Source organism: Pleurodeles waltl, chromosome 8 (genome assembly GCF_031143425.1).
Source record: "Pleurodeles waltl isolate 20211129_DDA chromosome 8, aPleWal1.hap1.20221129, whole genome shotgun sequence".
Classification (NCBI taxonomy): domain Eukaryota; kingdom Metazoa; phylum Chordata; class Amphibia; order Caudata; family Salamandridae; genus Pleurodeles; species Pleurodeles waltl.
The window spans coordinates 1,257,779,259-1,257,795,855 of NC_090447.1; the positions used below are offsets into that span (position 1 = coordinate 1,257,779,259).

The 16,597-nt window shown below is 48.0% G+C and overlaps 1 protein-coding gene across 1 annotated transcript in view; it reads right to left on the reverse strand.

The window, feature by feature from the left end:
- The window catches only part of B3GLCT (beta 3-glucosyltransferase), a 902,740-nt gene extending 897,486 nt beyond the window's left edge, over positions 1 to 5,254 (reverse strand). The window contains exon 1 of the mRNA XM_069205575.1: positions 4,953 to 5,254. Coding sequence (XP_069061676.1) covers positions 4,953 to 5,001 — 49 coding nt within the window. The 5' untranslated portion in view covers positions 5,002 to 5,254. The remainder of the gene's footprint in view (positions 1 to 4,952) is intronic.
- Positions 5,255 to 16,597: the final 11,343 nt, after the last annotated feature.

The window sequence follows — 16,597 nt, forward strand, 5'->3', positions numbered from 1 at the left end:
TGCAGCCGTCCGAGGCTGCAGGAGACAGCCTAGTGTCTCCCTCCACCACTACCAGCACCTGCACCACGACCAGCACCGGCACCATCTCTGCCGCAGATACCGTTGCAAGCACCGCCACCTGCACCGCCACATGCCCAGCCGGTGCCACTACATCTGTCATCAGCAGCATACCCAGTGGGCAGCCGTCCGGGGATGCAGGAGGCGACCTGAACCCTCCACCCACCACTTGAAGCACCCCCACCAGCACCGGCACTACCAGCAGTTTGCAGCCTTAGTCGCCGCAGAATGGAGTCTGGCTCTGCCTCCATGGAGTATCATGCTACCTGTTCCCTGCACATCTCGTGCCTCAGACACCCAGGTGAGGGAATGGGAACTGCCACACCCCAGGTGCGTCATCACTGGGCACAAGGCCCCTCCAGAACCAGTGGAGATATGCATCCACTATCACTATCCTTGGCAGGATGAAGCAGATTGGGCACAAGGCCCCCTCCAGAACCAGTGGAGATGTGCATCCACTATCACGGTCCTTGGCAGGGTGAAGCAGACTGGGCACAAGGCCCCCTCAGGAACCAGTGGAGAAGCCACACACTTGAGAGACTGTGGCCTTGCACTCCCGAGGACCAAGCAGTGGGCAAAGCACCCACTTGAGAGACTGTGGCTTTGCACTCCCCAGGACCAAGCAGTGGGCAAAGCACCCACTTGAGAGACTGTGGCTTTGCATTCCCCAGGACATCGCGGTGGGCATGTTGCCCCCTCCAGGAGCAGTGGCGTAGTACCATCTTCTGGCTGAGGTGTCCCCCCTCCCCTTCCCCCTGAGGTGTCTGTGTGTTTTCGACCTGATGCCCCTGCAGTGTTCTCTCCGTTTTGATGCAGGAGTCAAGTGTGGGCTTCGCCCATGATTTTTTTGCCCACTGGGCCATAAACGTTTGCAAAGGACAGTGAACGGCCTTATGTACATATTGTAAATATTTGTATATACTGTTTTTTCCAATCGTTAACTTTATCTGCATATTTCTAAATATCACTATTTGCACTCAATTCCTTTTGTCCTTGCATTCTTCCAAGGGGTTGCAGTGTGTAAATGTACTGTTGCTGCATGTGTTTGTGTGTATGGTGTTGGGTATTGCATGTGTGTGTCACTCTCTTCCCCCTCCCCTGTGTGCTAGGTGCAGTACTCACCGTGGTCGTGGCCGCCGCCATCCTTGGTGTTCCTGGTGTATTAGCAGATACACCAGCATCGGCAGGACCTGCAGTTTGGGTCCATGACGTCCTGGTTCTTCGTTGAGTGTCGAATGGTGAGTGGTTTCCCTTCAGAACACTGTTTCTGTCGTGCTTTTGATGGCATTGGTATGGCCCCAGAAAAGCTGGAGGATTGGCGGGTTGTGATAGAGTGGGCGGTACATTGTCTTCCGCCTGTCTGTTGGCGGTGACCGCCGCAGTGTTGGTTGCTACCGCCGTGGCTGTCAGAGTGTTAAAGTGGCTGTCTATGATGGCGGTTTCCGTTGTGATCCCATTTTTTTTACCGCCGCTTTAACACCGACCGCCAGGGTTGTAATGATGGCCATTATGTTCCAGGCTTGGGCTTTTCTTTTATATATCAATGTTTTATGTGTTAGTTCAACTAAATTGTACTAGGACTTTAATTACAAGAATGTAGCAGACTGTTAAACAAAAACCCAGAGCAGGAGCACTACATTATTGGTGACAGAGTATACTCTGGTCCTACTGAGACATGTTACTGCTTCCCCGTTTATTCTTGCTTCTAAATAGCTATAATCTCCATATCATCTGTCTTCCGGGAGTAAATATGAGGCACTTTGCCTATGCAGCACTCTCAAATGTGCGTGTTAGTGATCTATATGCGGCAGATAAGAGAGTACTTAACGGGCCCTTGCCTGATTAGGACCATTTGATTTTGTGTCTATTAGACACATCTAGAGTTTGGCAGATGGAAGGTATTTTCTAAAAAGCGGTGGATGCCGATGTCCCATCCGCAACACTCAATGAGCATTATTTTTTTTTTTTTAAGAGTCAGGGTAAGTGCCAGGTTTCCAATGGTGGAGCACACCGAAACCGCTGACTGTCAAGCCTGGCTTGTCTGCCATTGGGCTGTCATCTCTATTTACAGAGAATGCTCCTTGTACATTTTCCCCAACCAGAAGCACCAAGAAAACCCGATGGCCCCAAACAAGAACCCAAAGTAATTATTACTTCTCTACCCATTCAATGGAAAAAATTCCAGCGCATTAGGACTTTAGGAGTTTGCTCTTGGAAAAAAAACTGTTGCTAGGTGTGCAAGGTGTCTCCTCAACCTCAGCAGCTCATCTCAAAACACAGATACCCACGTGCCTGGTGGTATTCTCCAAGTACGACACATTATGCACCAAGGAAAAGAAAATAATATGGAATAGTATTGAAATTGAATGCAAATTATGAGGCACATTCTGTGACTTTGTAATTTAGAAATACCAACATTTTAACATACGTTAACAAAAAATAGATTACAAAATCCAGAAATAATGGTTCTTAATAAAGTAAACTATACAAATTAAGCTGATCATACGCAAATTATTATTTATCAACAATTCATGATTTTGTTTGACATCAACATACACCAATGCCATTTTATTAACAGTTTTTTCTACCTACCTACCTTCAGACATCCAATGCCTCAAACACTGCCTCTACATCATCCCAGCCTGGATGTCCAGTGCCTTCCTGAAGCTCAATCCAACCAAGGAAGAATTCCTATCATTTGCCAACAATAACCAGTCTTCGATTCATCCTGGACACTGATCATGCTCTTAAGGAACAGATTGCCAAAAATAAACACAGCCTGGTACCAGCTCTCTCTTCTGAACAAAGAAAAAACGTTTCTTCCAGAAAGCCACTTCAGAGCTATTGATTAAGCCTTCATATTGATGCATCTGGATGGTGGTAAAGGCCAGTTTCTCAGCCTCTCAGACTACACACTCACACCCCTTAAGGTCATTCTGAATGCCGCAGCACATCTTATTCAGGACCTGATCCAGGGCCTGAAGAAATATACTTACATTACCCCTATCCTGATGTGAATCCACTGGCTCCCTTTGTCAAATCAATCCATCTTCAAAATCTGCAGTATAATTTACAAAGCCATCACAACCTTTACCCCTCTTATCTCAAAGGCAAGCTCACCATCTCTGATGGTTCCCGGCTCACCCGCAACCAGTACACCATCAGGTTACAGACTAAGAAGTAGAAACAAGTAGAAACATAGCAGTAGTTATTTTTATTCTCTGCCCCCAAGAACTGGAACAATACACACCTATCCATCAAGCCCTGCCCCAATGATGCTCCAATTTAGGAAAGAGTTGAAAAAGCTTCTCGTTAAAGAACTTTACGTTACAGTGCGTGACAGTCCACAAACCAGTTCACTTTCCTATCACTCATTAACTTTATGCTTGTCTTTGACTTTGTACATCCTCATTGCCTAGATTGTTATAGAACTACCACATACATATATACCATTGAACAAGGCAGATGAGTTGCTCTGTCAGACTATTAGGAGGAATAAACCATAGCAGATTAGGGCAAAGTTGGTTAAGGAATCAGAGGGAAAGAGCCGACCCTTGTGACTGGATGTGTGACAAGGGGCAGCAATTAGGAGGGCAAAGTTTAAGGTCACTTATTAAGTGCTCCGTTAAACACTGGCAAACTCACAGTCGTATGTCTCTTTGTAAGTAGTTGAAAATGTATAGTTTTCATTATTACTATTTCGGTACAGTTAATGGAATTCTGAGGTACTGAATCCAAACACACTCATCATGGCGTCGGACGTGTCTAACAGTCGTGTAGATTTTAACCTCATAATATAAGCAGGTCTACAAAAATTATTTCTGCCTCACTAGCCATCACGTTCTGTGTAATTTGTAAATTTCAACACCAGCAACTATTCCTAGATCAAATACGTTAAAAAATACTTGTAAAAAAAGCTGCAGGTGGGGAGTGCGCCTTGCAAATTTTCACACGTCACATTTCAGCTACTGATGCTCCATACAGCCATTTTAGTGGTGGCAATTTTGCCCATATGGTATTAACACGAGTTTATGTACGGCAGAAGAGATTTTGCCTGTAACAGGAAACAAACATGTTGCATACTTAAATATAATTGAAATAATGTGGAACGATTGATTCCTTCTTTGTTGTGAAAACGTTTTATTTCCCTTTGCATGGAAATTCCTGTTTGCATCATATACACTTTTTTTCTCAGCAGCAACTGATTTACTAGAGCAAGAAAGGAGATTAGTAATTGTGCCGTGACTTGTGGCACTGATTTTAGAGCATCTCCTGCTGCCTCCATCCATTTAGTGAATATATATTGCCAGTCGGAAACTACACAACGTTTACCGCATCAATAGCCCGTACGTTTTATTTTCACCTCCTTCTCTGTCAATTATTGAGTACCAATTCTAACTAAACAAGTTCATCCAAAAAATGTCTTCCCACCACAATACATCACATTTGTCTCAGGGAAAATGCGAATGATTGACATGTTTTTAAATTACTAATTTAATTATAAAGGCTACGGGGTGACAAACCTATTGAGCAATGACGTCGCTGTCGAACAGCATTGTGACATAAAATTCCTCTCGATTGTGAAAGATCGACAGGGATAGTACACCAAAGTGAAAAGGTCATCGCTGCCTTTTAGACGTGGAAATGGGGCCTGTTAACTATTGCTTTTCCTGGATGCGCGCTACACGAAAGGTTCCTAAATTACATGTACGGTCTCTTTCCTTTTCAAACTAAACAATTTGAGCTATTAACACATTTAAACCCAGTAATTACCAATAGAGCAGTGAGTGCTACAAGCGCATTCACCAAAGCATTTAACCAAAAGGAATTACATTAATTAGTCGCATGCATCAGGCAATAGAAAGCACTGAGTATTTATGTCATTGCTTACTTACGCAAGGTAAGCGTACAGATGCAGAGGGCAAGTGAGATGTCTCCCAGCATGTTGGCACAGCACTGTTTGCACAAGGCAGTGTTAGCGTTAAGTAGTGTCCTCTCAAACAGCAGCTTCAGGCAGCTGGAGGTTAACAGCAGCGCAGGACCCTCCCTCTACCAATCTTTGTGTATGAGCAGAGCGCTGTATCAAATTGCAAGGAAGCGGTGTTAAAAAGAGCTGTGGACAGCACACACTGTTAAAGCTGAAGATGGGAATAGTATGCTGTGTCTAACTGTCAGAGCCAGTGCTGTAAGCAAGTTCCTGAATTAGATGCAAGCTATTTCCTGGTTGGCCAATTCAAGCAGCTTCCAATTGGCCAGTGAACGACCCCTTTTGGTTGGCTCTTAGGAATGTTAATATAGCGTTCCGACCGCTTACGGTATTGGGTGGTGTGTTTCTGCGTATTCTAAATTGTAACTTTAACCGATTACTTTTGTAGCTCTAAATTTGCATTCAAATTTAAAAGCTAACTTTCTATCCTATTGGTGAGTGATAAAGCAAAAAACATAGTAGTGTTATATAACCGTAATATCTTTGTCTAGGATTGTATTTTCAATGTTTCCTGTTTCTACCGTTCTTTGAACCTCTGAATTGTTTGCTGAAATAATCCCGATAAACCTGTCGAAGTCCACCGATGAAGTTTAGGCAAATTGGCGACAGAAACAGGACGAGTTGAATTTGTACACTGGCATGCAAAAAAAAAGTGATGACTAGTGTATACGTTAAAACGAGGCACAAAAGCTCTGAAATGTCAACAATTTTGGAGGAAAGCAAAGAAACGGAGAATGTAAATACGGAGAGTCTGCATGTGTGATAATCTGTTTGCTCTACAAACAATTTAGCATGTGCCAAAACCCCTTTTCAGAGGGCTATGGGGCCATGCAGGGACTACTGGGTCCAAACGTGGTGATTTAGGCCTTTTACTCCTGATGTCCCTGGGCCTGAACTACTACGACTCATAACTGAAAGTGCGAACAGTAACAATAATAAATCAATGTCCAGTAAAATACTTGCTTTCATAAGAAAAATAAGTATTTTATTTTTAACTGTACACGTACAAAGGAACACAACATTCAGAGGCAGCAACATAATCCCCTTGAGGTAGGGGCTCTTGTAGTTGTCAGGCAAATCCATGTCCCATCCTCCTTCATGTAATGTGTTCAGGGTTATTCCCTATTCACTGGTGGCCGAATCAAGGTGATGCTCACTCACTATTAGGCCGTACTTGAGTTCCCCTTTGATTCTTCAGGATTTAGGCCCTCATTACAACATTGGCAGTAAAAGCTGCAGAAGACCGCCCACACACCGCCGCAGCCGCGGAAATCCGCCACAGCTATTATGACCCACATTTCGGAATCCGCCAAAATTCAGACACCCACACAAGTCTGCCACACCAAAGGTCAGTGATAAACTGGCGAAAACAAAACCTCCACCGTCACACCAACAGAAATACGCCCACACTATCACGACACACGAATCCACGCAACGGTCTTTCAACCGCGGTATTCCATTGGCGGTACACACCGCCGCGCTCAAAATACACACACACATACAAAACACAGCCACATTGGACAATTCAAAATACACACACCTGATACACATACACACACCACGCCCACACACCCAATACAATATAAAACACACACCCACATCACCCACAAACCCCTACAACAACAATTGAGAAAGAAACACAGAGAGAGACACCACCATCAACAATACTAGCATCCACAGTCACACAACACCATCACCCACATAACTTCCACGCACCTCACACAACACCCCACTACATATCAGCACACATATCACCTCACACTCCACCCCACACATCACCTACACCACCCCATGGCACGGCAAAGACACCCAGGTTCTCGGAGGAGGAGCTCAGGGTCATGGTGGAGGAAATCATCCGGGTAGAGCCACAGCTATTCGGAGCACAGGTGCAGCACACCTCCATTGCAAGGAAGATGGAGCTATGGTGAAGAATAGTGGACAGGGTCAACGCTGTGGGACAGCACCCAAGAAATCGGGAGGACATCAGGAAGAGGTGGAACGACCTACGGGGGAAGGTGCATTCCGTGGTCTCCAGACACCACCTGGCGGTTCAGCGGACTGGCAGTGCAACCCCACCTCCTCCCCCACAACTAACAACATGGGAGGAGCAGGTCTTGGCGATTCTGCATCCTGAGGGCCTCGCAGGAGTAGGGGGAGGAATGGACTCTGGTAAGTCAAATCTTAACTATTACAACCCCCACCCTACCTGCATGCTATCACATACCCCCACCCTCACCCTCACCCCAAGCACCCCAACTCCTCACATATGTCCCAACATCACAAACCACCCATCCCAACACCAAGCCCTGCATGCAACAACAAAGCATGGACACACATCACTAAAGCATGCCCACTGCACATACCCATACAACCCCCTAAACCATCATCACACAAGGTCCCACACAGGAATGCAAGCACTGGGGTACACGGTCACCCACCCATTGCACACCATGACACACACAGATGTATTAACCATCCTTTTATACCCCTTCAGGACCCCTACCCAACGTCACCGGACAGGAGGGTCCACACATGTCCACACCACCAACAGAAGAGGCCCACAGTGATGACAACAGCTTTGTCCAACTGGATCTAGTTGACCAGCCCGGCCCATCGGGGACCTCAGGACAGTCGGTTCCCCTCACCCAGTCACAGGCCAGCACAGACCTTCCCCCCTCTGGAAACACCAGCACAGCACCCACCCAGCGGGCCCATACCTCCATCCCCAGGACACGTCAATCAGCTGTGTGTCCACCACTACAGGGAACCCAGGATAACCCACCACCCCAACAACATCAGGGACCTGGGGGCAGTGGCAGTGGGCACACGGTCCAGGGGACGGAGGCCCAGGAACACAGGGGAACTGGGAGGGCTGCCGTGCGACAGGGGGCGGACAGGCCAAGGGAACCCACTCTGGCCACAGGCTCCACAGCTGCCACAACACCGCCATCTGGACCATCCGCCTGCAGAAAAGGCACCTGTCGTCGCAAAGCCAAGTTGTGAAGCATACAGCAGGCCACGATGATCTGGCACACCTTATTTGGTGAGTAGAATAGGGATCCACCTGTCATTTGGAGGCACCTGAACCTGGCCTTCAGGAGGCGGAAGGTCCGCTCGATCACCCTCCTAGTTCGCCCATGGGCCTCATTGTAGCGTTACTCTGCCCTGGTCCTGGGATTCCTCACTGGGGTCAGTAGCCATGACAGGTTGGGGTAACCAGAGTCACCTGCAAATGGTGAGGGGCAACTGTTAGACACATACTAACCTGGAGGGATAACCCCAGACCCAGACAACCATTCCCACTGACTTGCTTCCAGGTGCTCACCTAATAGCCACACACAGTGCCTCTGGAGTTGACCCATCACATAAGGGATGCTGCTATTCCGCAGGATGTAGGCGTCATGCACTGAGCCAGGGAACATGGCATTCTCATGGGAGATGTACTGGTCTGCCAAACATGCCATCTGTACATTCATAGAATGATAACTCTTCCGGTTTCTGTACACCTGTTCACTCCTGTGGGGGGGGGGACCAAAGCCACATGTGTCCCATCAATGGCACTGTAGCCGGCTATCAGATATCCCGGCTCCCGGCGTCACAGAATCGGGAACGGTGTCCCGATTCTGCTGCGTAGACGACGCCACACCCGGATGCCATGACAACGGTGACGCCGGAAAACTCCTAGGGAACCCGGATATCCGGGTTCCCGAAAGAATAGAAAAGGAAAACGGACTTCGCGTGCGACGCGCAGAGCAAGGAGGAAACGCCGACGGAGACGAAAGAAAAGGGAACGAACGAACGAAAGACGGCAGGAGGAACTGGAACAGCGAGGACACCCTGGAGGCAAGCAGCCAAGCTCGGACCGAGAGGAGAGCCGAAGGACGCGAACTCCACCACGTCCCAGGAGGGACGTGGCTAACCAAGGTACAGTCCTTTATAAAGGACAAGTTCTATCAAAAAGGGGAGAGTGACGACAGGGAGGGGAGGGATAGTGCAGAGGAGGGGAGGGATAGTACAGGGAGACGGGAGGGGGAATCTGGAGAGGGAGAGGGAAAAGGGGGCAGTAATAAGGTGAAAGAAGAGTCTGAAGAAATAAGACAACCATAAGAGAAAGAGCTAAAATACAGAACCAAAGAACATTACTCAGCAAGACTTAAAGAGCACCCAGGGACAGAAATCTAGTTCTAAGAAGACACTAAGAGGTGATTGTTTTCTGCACACGCTGATTTCAAACTCAACACACTTTCCGAAGGGGTCTCTCTCTCTTTCTCTCTCTCTCTCTCTCTCTCTCCTGTACTATTAATAAGACTTCTACCTCTATACCATCCCGACTTACCCATATCTCCGTTCCTCTTATTTCCGGTGCGTCTGGGAGCCCGAGAAGAACATCTTCGCCAGTCAAGAGGGGACCTGGAAAGAGAGAAGAGACATTCTATTATGAAGAGCACACCACCCATATATTCTTAAAAAATTCACATATCCTTAAAGAACTTTAAATAAAGTCACTGATTCTCACTCACTCAAGCATCCTAGTCCTTATTATCGCCACACCCACTGCCACAATGGTGTCAGAAGTGGGATTGTAAAAGGTGCAAAAAAAAGGACAAATTAGAAAAGGGACAATGGGGGACAACCCCACTTTGGAGGACATGATACAGCAGCTGGCTGAAGGACAACGACACCTTCAGCTAGTATGGGAGGCCCATCAGAGGGAGGCTAAGGAGGACAGAGAGGCACTGCAGAGTGCGTTAAAAAGCCAAGCCACCATCATGGCCAATAATCAATTAGTGCATGAGACGGCCCTCCAAAAGCTCACCGATACCATCGCAGCTAGCAAGGTCCACCCCAATGTACCTAGCTCAGTTCTCCAGAAGTACCAGGACGGAGAGGATCCCGACGCTTTCTTTACTAACTTTGAAAGGGTGGCCTCCTCTGCCCAATGGCCAGAAGACCGCTGGGGCCAATATATAGCGCCCTTATTGACAGGTATCCTACAAACAGCTTATCAGGCTGCTAATCCAGATGGTACCACTCCCTACAAAGACATTAAAAGGAGCATATTGGAGAGAGTAGGTCACGATTCCGAGTACTACCGTCTGCGATTCCGGAAGATCAAATGGGGGCAGGCAGAGGATCCCCGGACATTTTATTATAAAGTCAAGGACCTGGGATTGAAATGGCTGGGACCTATAGGGACAGAGAGGGAGGACATTATAAAGGCAGTGATCTTAGAACAATATTTAGAATCCCTTCCCCCCTCCACTCGGAGTTGGAAACAACAGCACCCGAACGTCAATACCAATATGGCCGTGGACTTAGCTTGTGCTTACCACCGATCAATCGTTTTCAAGAACCTAAGCTCTAAGACACCACCTAGACATACAGCCGTGCCTTTAAGACATTTTTACCGGAAACCCCTAGAAGAGGCAGGACATCCCAGACTCGGGGAAAACCCACCTATGCAGCAGCCGCAGTGTTATAGCTGTGGCAAGTGGGGGCATATAGCTCGACTATGTGCCCAGAAAGGGGAAAAACCTGAACCCATGGAGATCGGGGTTACTAGAGGAAGATTCTTGTGTACAGGTGGGGGTGATCCCAGATACAAACAAAAAGTTAAAGTAAACGGAAAGGTGCTCCTGGCCCTTATAGACTCGGGATGTAGCCAATCTGTGGTAAGAGCTGATGTGCTGAACCTCTCAGAACAAAACTCCAACCAATGGGTATCGATCTGCTGCATACACAGGGACAAAAACAACTACCCCCTTTCCCTCGTAAGCATAGAGTGGGAAGATAACCATGACTTACTACCAGTAGGGGTTATGGACCGCTTAGTGGAGGACTGTATATTGGGAACGGACTATATACGGTTCTCTGAGCTGTTAAAAAGGGTAAGATCACAAACTACTTCAGAGGCCTGGTGGGCAGATGCCCCGTTTTACGATAGTTATATTGAAGACAAACCATGTCGTCCTAAACCCACTAGACGGGAGAAGCGAAAAATAAAACAACAATATTGGACTTCTGAAAAGGGAAAGAACGTAGAGAAGGTAGTGGCCAACATTACAGTCCCTCCTCCTTCCTTCAGAGTCAGCCAACGAGAAGATCCATCGCTATGTAATGCTTGGAGAACAGCAAACTCTGAGTCTACTAATGAGGTGGGTCCCTACTTCATTGTCCAAAAAAATCTCCTTTATCGGGTCGTAAAACATAACAACATCGAGAAACGACAATTAGTAGTACCTGAACCCTATCGCTTACAAGTACTCTTTTTGGCCCACAACCAACCGGGAGGGGGACACTATGGTAGGGAAAAGACCGAAGCATATTTACTGAGGAGATTTTATTGGCCCGGAGTTTATGCACAACTTCGACAATACTGTGCCCAGTGTCCCCGGTGCCAACTAATAGATCCGGGACCCCAAAGAAAAGCACCGCTTCAACCCCTTCCTATTATTGAAGTCCCTTTCTCTCGGATCGGTATGGATTTGGTAGGTCCTCTCTTGCCCTCCACAAAAGGACACACATATATTCTAGTGTTAGTGGATTATGCTACAAGGTATCCTGAGGCTATACCCCTTTCTAGTATGACCTCTAAAACTGTAGCACAAGCTATGATCACTTTCTTTTCTAGAGTCGGGTTTCCTCAGGAAATCCTGACTGATCAGGTAACACCCTTTATGTCTACACTAATGAATAATATCTGTAAGATCCTTGGGATCAAGCAAATCAAGACCTCAGTTTATCACCCCCAGACGGATGTCTTGGTTGAGCGGTATAACCGCACTATAAAAACGCTGTTACGGAAAACAGTCTCTGAATATGGACGTGATTGGGACCAAAAGCTTCCTTTAGTCCTATATGCCATAAGAACACATGAACAGGCTTCAACAGGACACAGCCCCTTCGAGCTGGTCTTCGGGCGACAACCCCGTAGTCTGTTAGACATGGCAGTGGAATTATGGGAAGAAGAGGGAGAGGAGGAAAAACCTCTATTAGAATACATACATAAACTTAAAAACCACCTACAATCCGTATGGGAAGACGTGCATAAACATCTAGAAAAGTCTCAAAGTATCCAAAAGAAGTATTATGATAAAGGAACAAAACCCCGATAGTTTCAACCGAATGATAAGGTTCTTATATTAAGGCCTTGCTCCGATAATAAACTCCTAGCTAGGTGGCAGGGCCCATACACTATCTTAAAAGCAATATCCCCTGTTACTTACCTGATAGAATTATCCAAACACCCAAAAGAACTCAGATTTACCATGTTAACCTGTTAAAAAAATGGGAAGAACCCACAACAGTACCAAACCAGTCAGCTACAGGTTTCCTAATAACACCTGAGGAACCACTAGACATAGAATTGTGTCCTACAAACACCAAGGATAAAATAGAGACTGCCCATATCAATACCGACCTCACAGGAGAACAGATGAACCAACTAAAGAACTTGTTAAAACATAATAGCCAGTTTTTCTCGGGAATTCTGGGGAGAACCCATCTAATCCAACATCATATCAGAACCCCTGAGGGAAAAGTAATAAGGTTACGACCCCACCGTATTCCTGAAGCCCGCCGACATTTAATTGAAGAAGAGGTACAGGCTATGTTAAAATTGAAAGTAATAGAACCATCGACAAGCCCTTGGTGTTCCCCCGTTGTCATTGTCCCAAAGCCTGACGGTTCAATACGATTCTGTATTGACTTCCACCGACTAAATGAAATTTCCCTATTCGATACATATCCAATACCCAGAGTGGATGACTTACTGGAAAAGCTGGGAAAAGCCCGATATATGTCAACACTAGATTTAACAAAGGGGTACTGGCAAATACCCCTCGCACCGGCTGATAAAGAGAAAACTGCTTTCTCCACCCAGTCAGGGCTCTACCATTTTACGGTGCTTCCATTTGGACTCCACAGGGCCCCAGCCACATTCCAAAGACTAATGGACCACCTTTTGAGACCTTTTCAAAAATATGCTGCAGCATATTTAGATGATATTGTGGTTTTCAGCAACACCTGGGAAGACCACCTTACCCACCTCCATGAATATTCCGAGCACTACACATGGCCGGTCTCACAGCCAACCCAAAGAAATGCAATCTGGGATATGACCACATTGCATACCTGGGGTATTTTATAGGAAAGGGCCAGCTCCGACCTCAGAAAAGCAAGATCGAGGCCATCCAGCAAGTTCCTACACCCACTACTAAGCGGGAACTTCGCTCCATTCCTGGGGTTAATAGGGTATTATCGTCGTTTTATACCCCAGTATTCTACCTTAGCTGCCCCTTCACTGATCTCCTCAAGAAAAACCTCCCTTCAAAAATATCTTCCCTATCTCACAAACAATTGACTAGTTTTCACCAATTGAAAGCATGCCTCACTACAGAACCAATCTTACGATGTCCCGACTTTTCTAAGGTTTTCCATCTCCATACGGATGCCTCGGATGTGGGGTTGGGGGCAGTACTCTCACAACCCGGCGACGATGGGCAGGACCACCCCATTGTTTACATTAGTAGGAAATTACTACCCAGAGAATGTAATTATCCGATTATTGAACGTGAGTGTTTGGCTATCAAGTGGGCTGTGGAAAATCTGAGATATTATCTACTGGGCCGCCCTTTCGGGCTGTTTACAGACCATGCTCCCTTGACTTGGTTAGCTTCTAATAAGGATTCCAACTCCTGAATACTTCGGTGGTTTATGGAACTTCAGCCCTTCTCTTTTCAGGTCCGTCATATTCCGGGTACTCTCCAGGGGCCTGCTGACTACCTGTCTCGCTTTCCGGGTTCTTTGGAACTGTATCAGTCCCGATCTTGGGATGGGGTGTGTAGCCGGCTATCAGATATCCCGGCTCCCGGCGTCACAGAATCAGGAACGGTGTCCTGATTCTGCTGCGTAGACGACGCCACACCCGGATGCCATGACAACGGTGACGCCGGAAAACTACTAGGGAACCCAGATATCCGGGTTCCCGAAAGAATAGAAAAGGAAAACGGACTTCGCGCGCGACGCGCAGAGCAAGGAGGAAACACCGACGGAGACGAAAGAAAAGGGAACGAACGAACGAAAGACGGCAGGAGGAACTGGAACTGCGAGGAAACCCTGGAGGCAAGCAGCCAAGCTCGGACCGAGAGGAGAGCCGAAGGACGCGAACTCCGCCACGTCCCAGGAGGGACGTGGCTAACCAAGGTACGGTCCTTTATAAAGGACAAGTTCTATCAAAAAGGGGAGAGTGACGACAGGGAGGGGAGGGGAGGGATAGTGCAGAGGAGGGGAGGGATAGTACAGGGAGACGGGAGGGGGAATCTGGAGAGGGAGGGGGAAAAGGGCGCAGTAATAAGGTGAAAGAAGAGTCTGAAGAAATAAGACAACCATAAGAGAAAGAGCTAAAATACAGAACCAAGGAACATTACTCAGCAAGACTTAAAGAGCACCCAGGGACAGAAATCTAGTTCTAAGAAGACACTAAGAGGTGATTGTTTTCTGCACACGCTGATTTCAAACTCAACACACTTTCCGAAGGGGTCTCTCTCTCTCTCTCTCTTTCTCTCTCTCTCTCTCTCTCTCTCCTGTACTATTAATAAGACTTCTACCTCTATACCATCCCGACTTACCCATATCTCCGTTCCTCTTATTTCCGGTGCGTCTGGGAGCCCGAGAAGAACATCTTCGCCAGTCAAGAGGGGACCTGGAAAGAGAGAAGAGACATTCTATTATGAATAGCACACCACCCATATATTCTTGAAAAATTCACATATCCTTAAAGAACTTTAAATAAAGTCACTGATTCTCACCTACTCAAGCATCCTAGTCCTTATTATCGCCACACCCACTGCCATAGGCACCAATGATGTTGGGGATATGTCCCTGGCCATAGAAATCACCTTTCACTGTAGGCAAATCCTCCACCTGAGGGAAAACGATTTAGCTCCGCATGTGTTTCAGAAGGGCAGACAACACTCTGGACAATACGTTGGAAAACATAGGCTGGGACATCCCTGATGCCATGGCCACTGTTGTTTGAAAATACCCACTTGCAAGGAAATGGAGCACTGACAGCACCTGCACTTGAAGGGGGATTCCTGTGGGATGGCGGATTGCTGACATCAGGTCTGGCTCCAACTGGGTACACAGTTCCTGGATTGTGGCACAGTCAAGCCTGTAGGTGATTATCAAATGTCGCTCCTCCATTGTCGACAGGTCCACCAACGGTCGGTACACCGGAGGATGCCGCCATCTCCTCACATGTCTCAGCGGACAGTGCCTATGAAGGACAACAGCAAGCACAGAGTCAAACAACTCAGAGGTACGTACCCACAGTTTACACAGAACACCAATCATACACAAAAGGTGGCCTGTATGTGTGTTGAGACTAGGCCTAGGTATGTGTGACGCAGTTGAAAATGAAGCCATCTGGGCCCCTGAAATGGCGGCTGCCTGACCTGTAAAGTGGGACAATGGAATGTGAGGTAACTGCGCTGGCGTTGTACACCGTCGCGGTAGGCGGTCGAAGACCGCGGCGCAATGCTGCATTGGTTAACATTGGACCCTATGGGTCCCAGGAGCCAATGACGATGTACGCCAGTGGTGACGGTACCGCTGGCGTACATCGCCATCGCCAAGGACGTCCGGACCCTGGGGGTCTACCACAGACGGAGCACCCACTGCCGGAAAAGATGGGAGGACATTCGCCGCTGGAGCAAGAAGACGGCGGAGGCTCAGCTGGGGATGGCCTCCCTACGTGGGAGGGGTGCCCGTCGCACCATGACCCCCCTGATGTTCAGGATCCTGGTGGTGGCCTACCCGGAGTTGGATGGGCGCTTAAGGGCATCACAGCAGACACAAGGGGGTGAGTACACTCTCAGTCTGCTGACTTTGCACGCAGTGGAGTTGTCTGGGTGGGGGAAGAGGGCTGTGGGTTTCCCTAGGCCGGGCGAGTTCCGTAGGCAAGGCCCCTCCGTAAGGCAGGCCATGTGGCACCCCACCTCTGTAGACTGCCAAGTACAGCTATTCATGCCCCTGTGTCATCTATGTGTGCAGATGTCGTCCATAGCCTTGTAGGCCATTTCCCAGGAATTGAACAGTGGAGCCCAAGAGCGCGGCGTAGTGCAGGGGGCTTCTGTGTCTGTCTTGTCTGCCAACGGTAGCGGTAATCCATGAACTCAACACGTCTTTCTTCTGTCGTCGTCTCCCTTTTTGTGGTCTCCCTGTTCTTGTGTGCATTAGGATCATCAGGCGGAGGAGCAGTGGCACCGGAGCACGAGGTAGCTGCATCCCACATGGCCATGGAGGGCGAGACTACGGACTCGGAATTCACCAGTGGGACGGAGGGCGAGGGGAGCTTCACGGCGGGGACAGGAGCTGACACCAGCGACACGGACATGTCCTCTGATGGGAGCTCCCTTGTGGTGGCAGCAACATCTGTGCCCCCGCATCTACAGGTCCAGCCGCCACCCCCCCCCTACCAGCACCGCCCTCCCAGCAGCCCCTCTGCCTTCGCCCCGTGCCCGCTCACCCCTGCTGCCCTCAGTGAGGAGG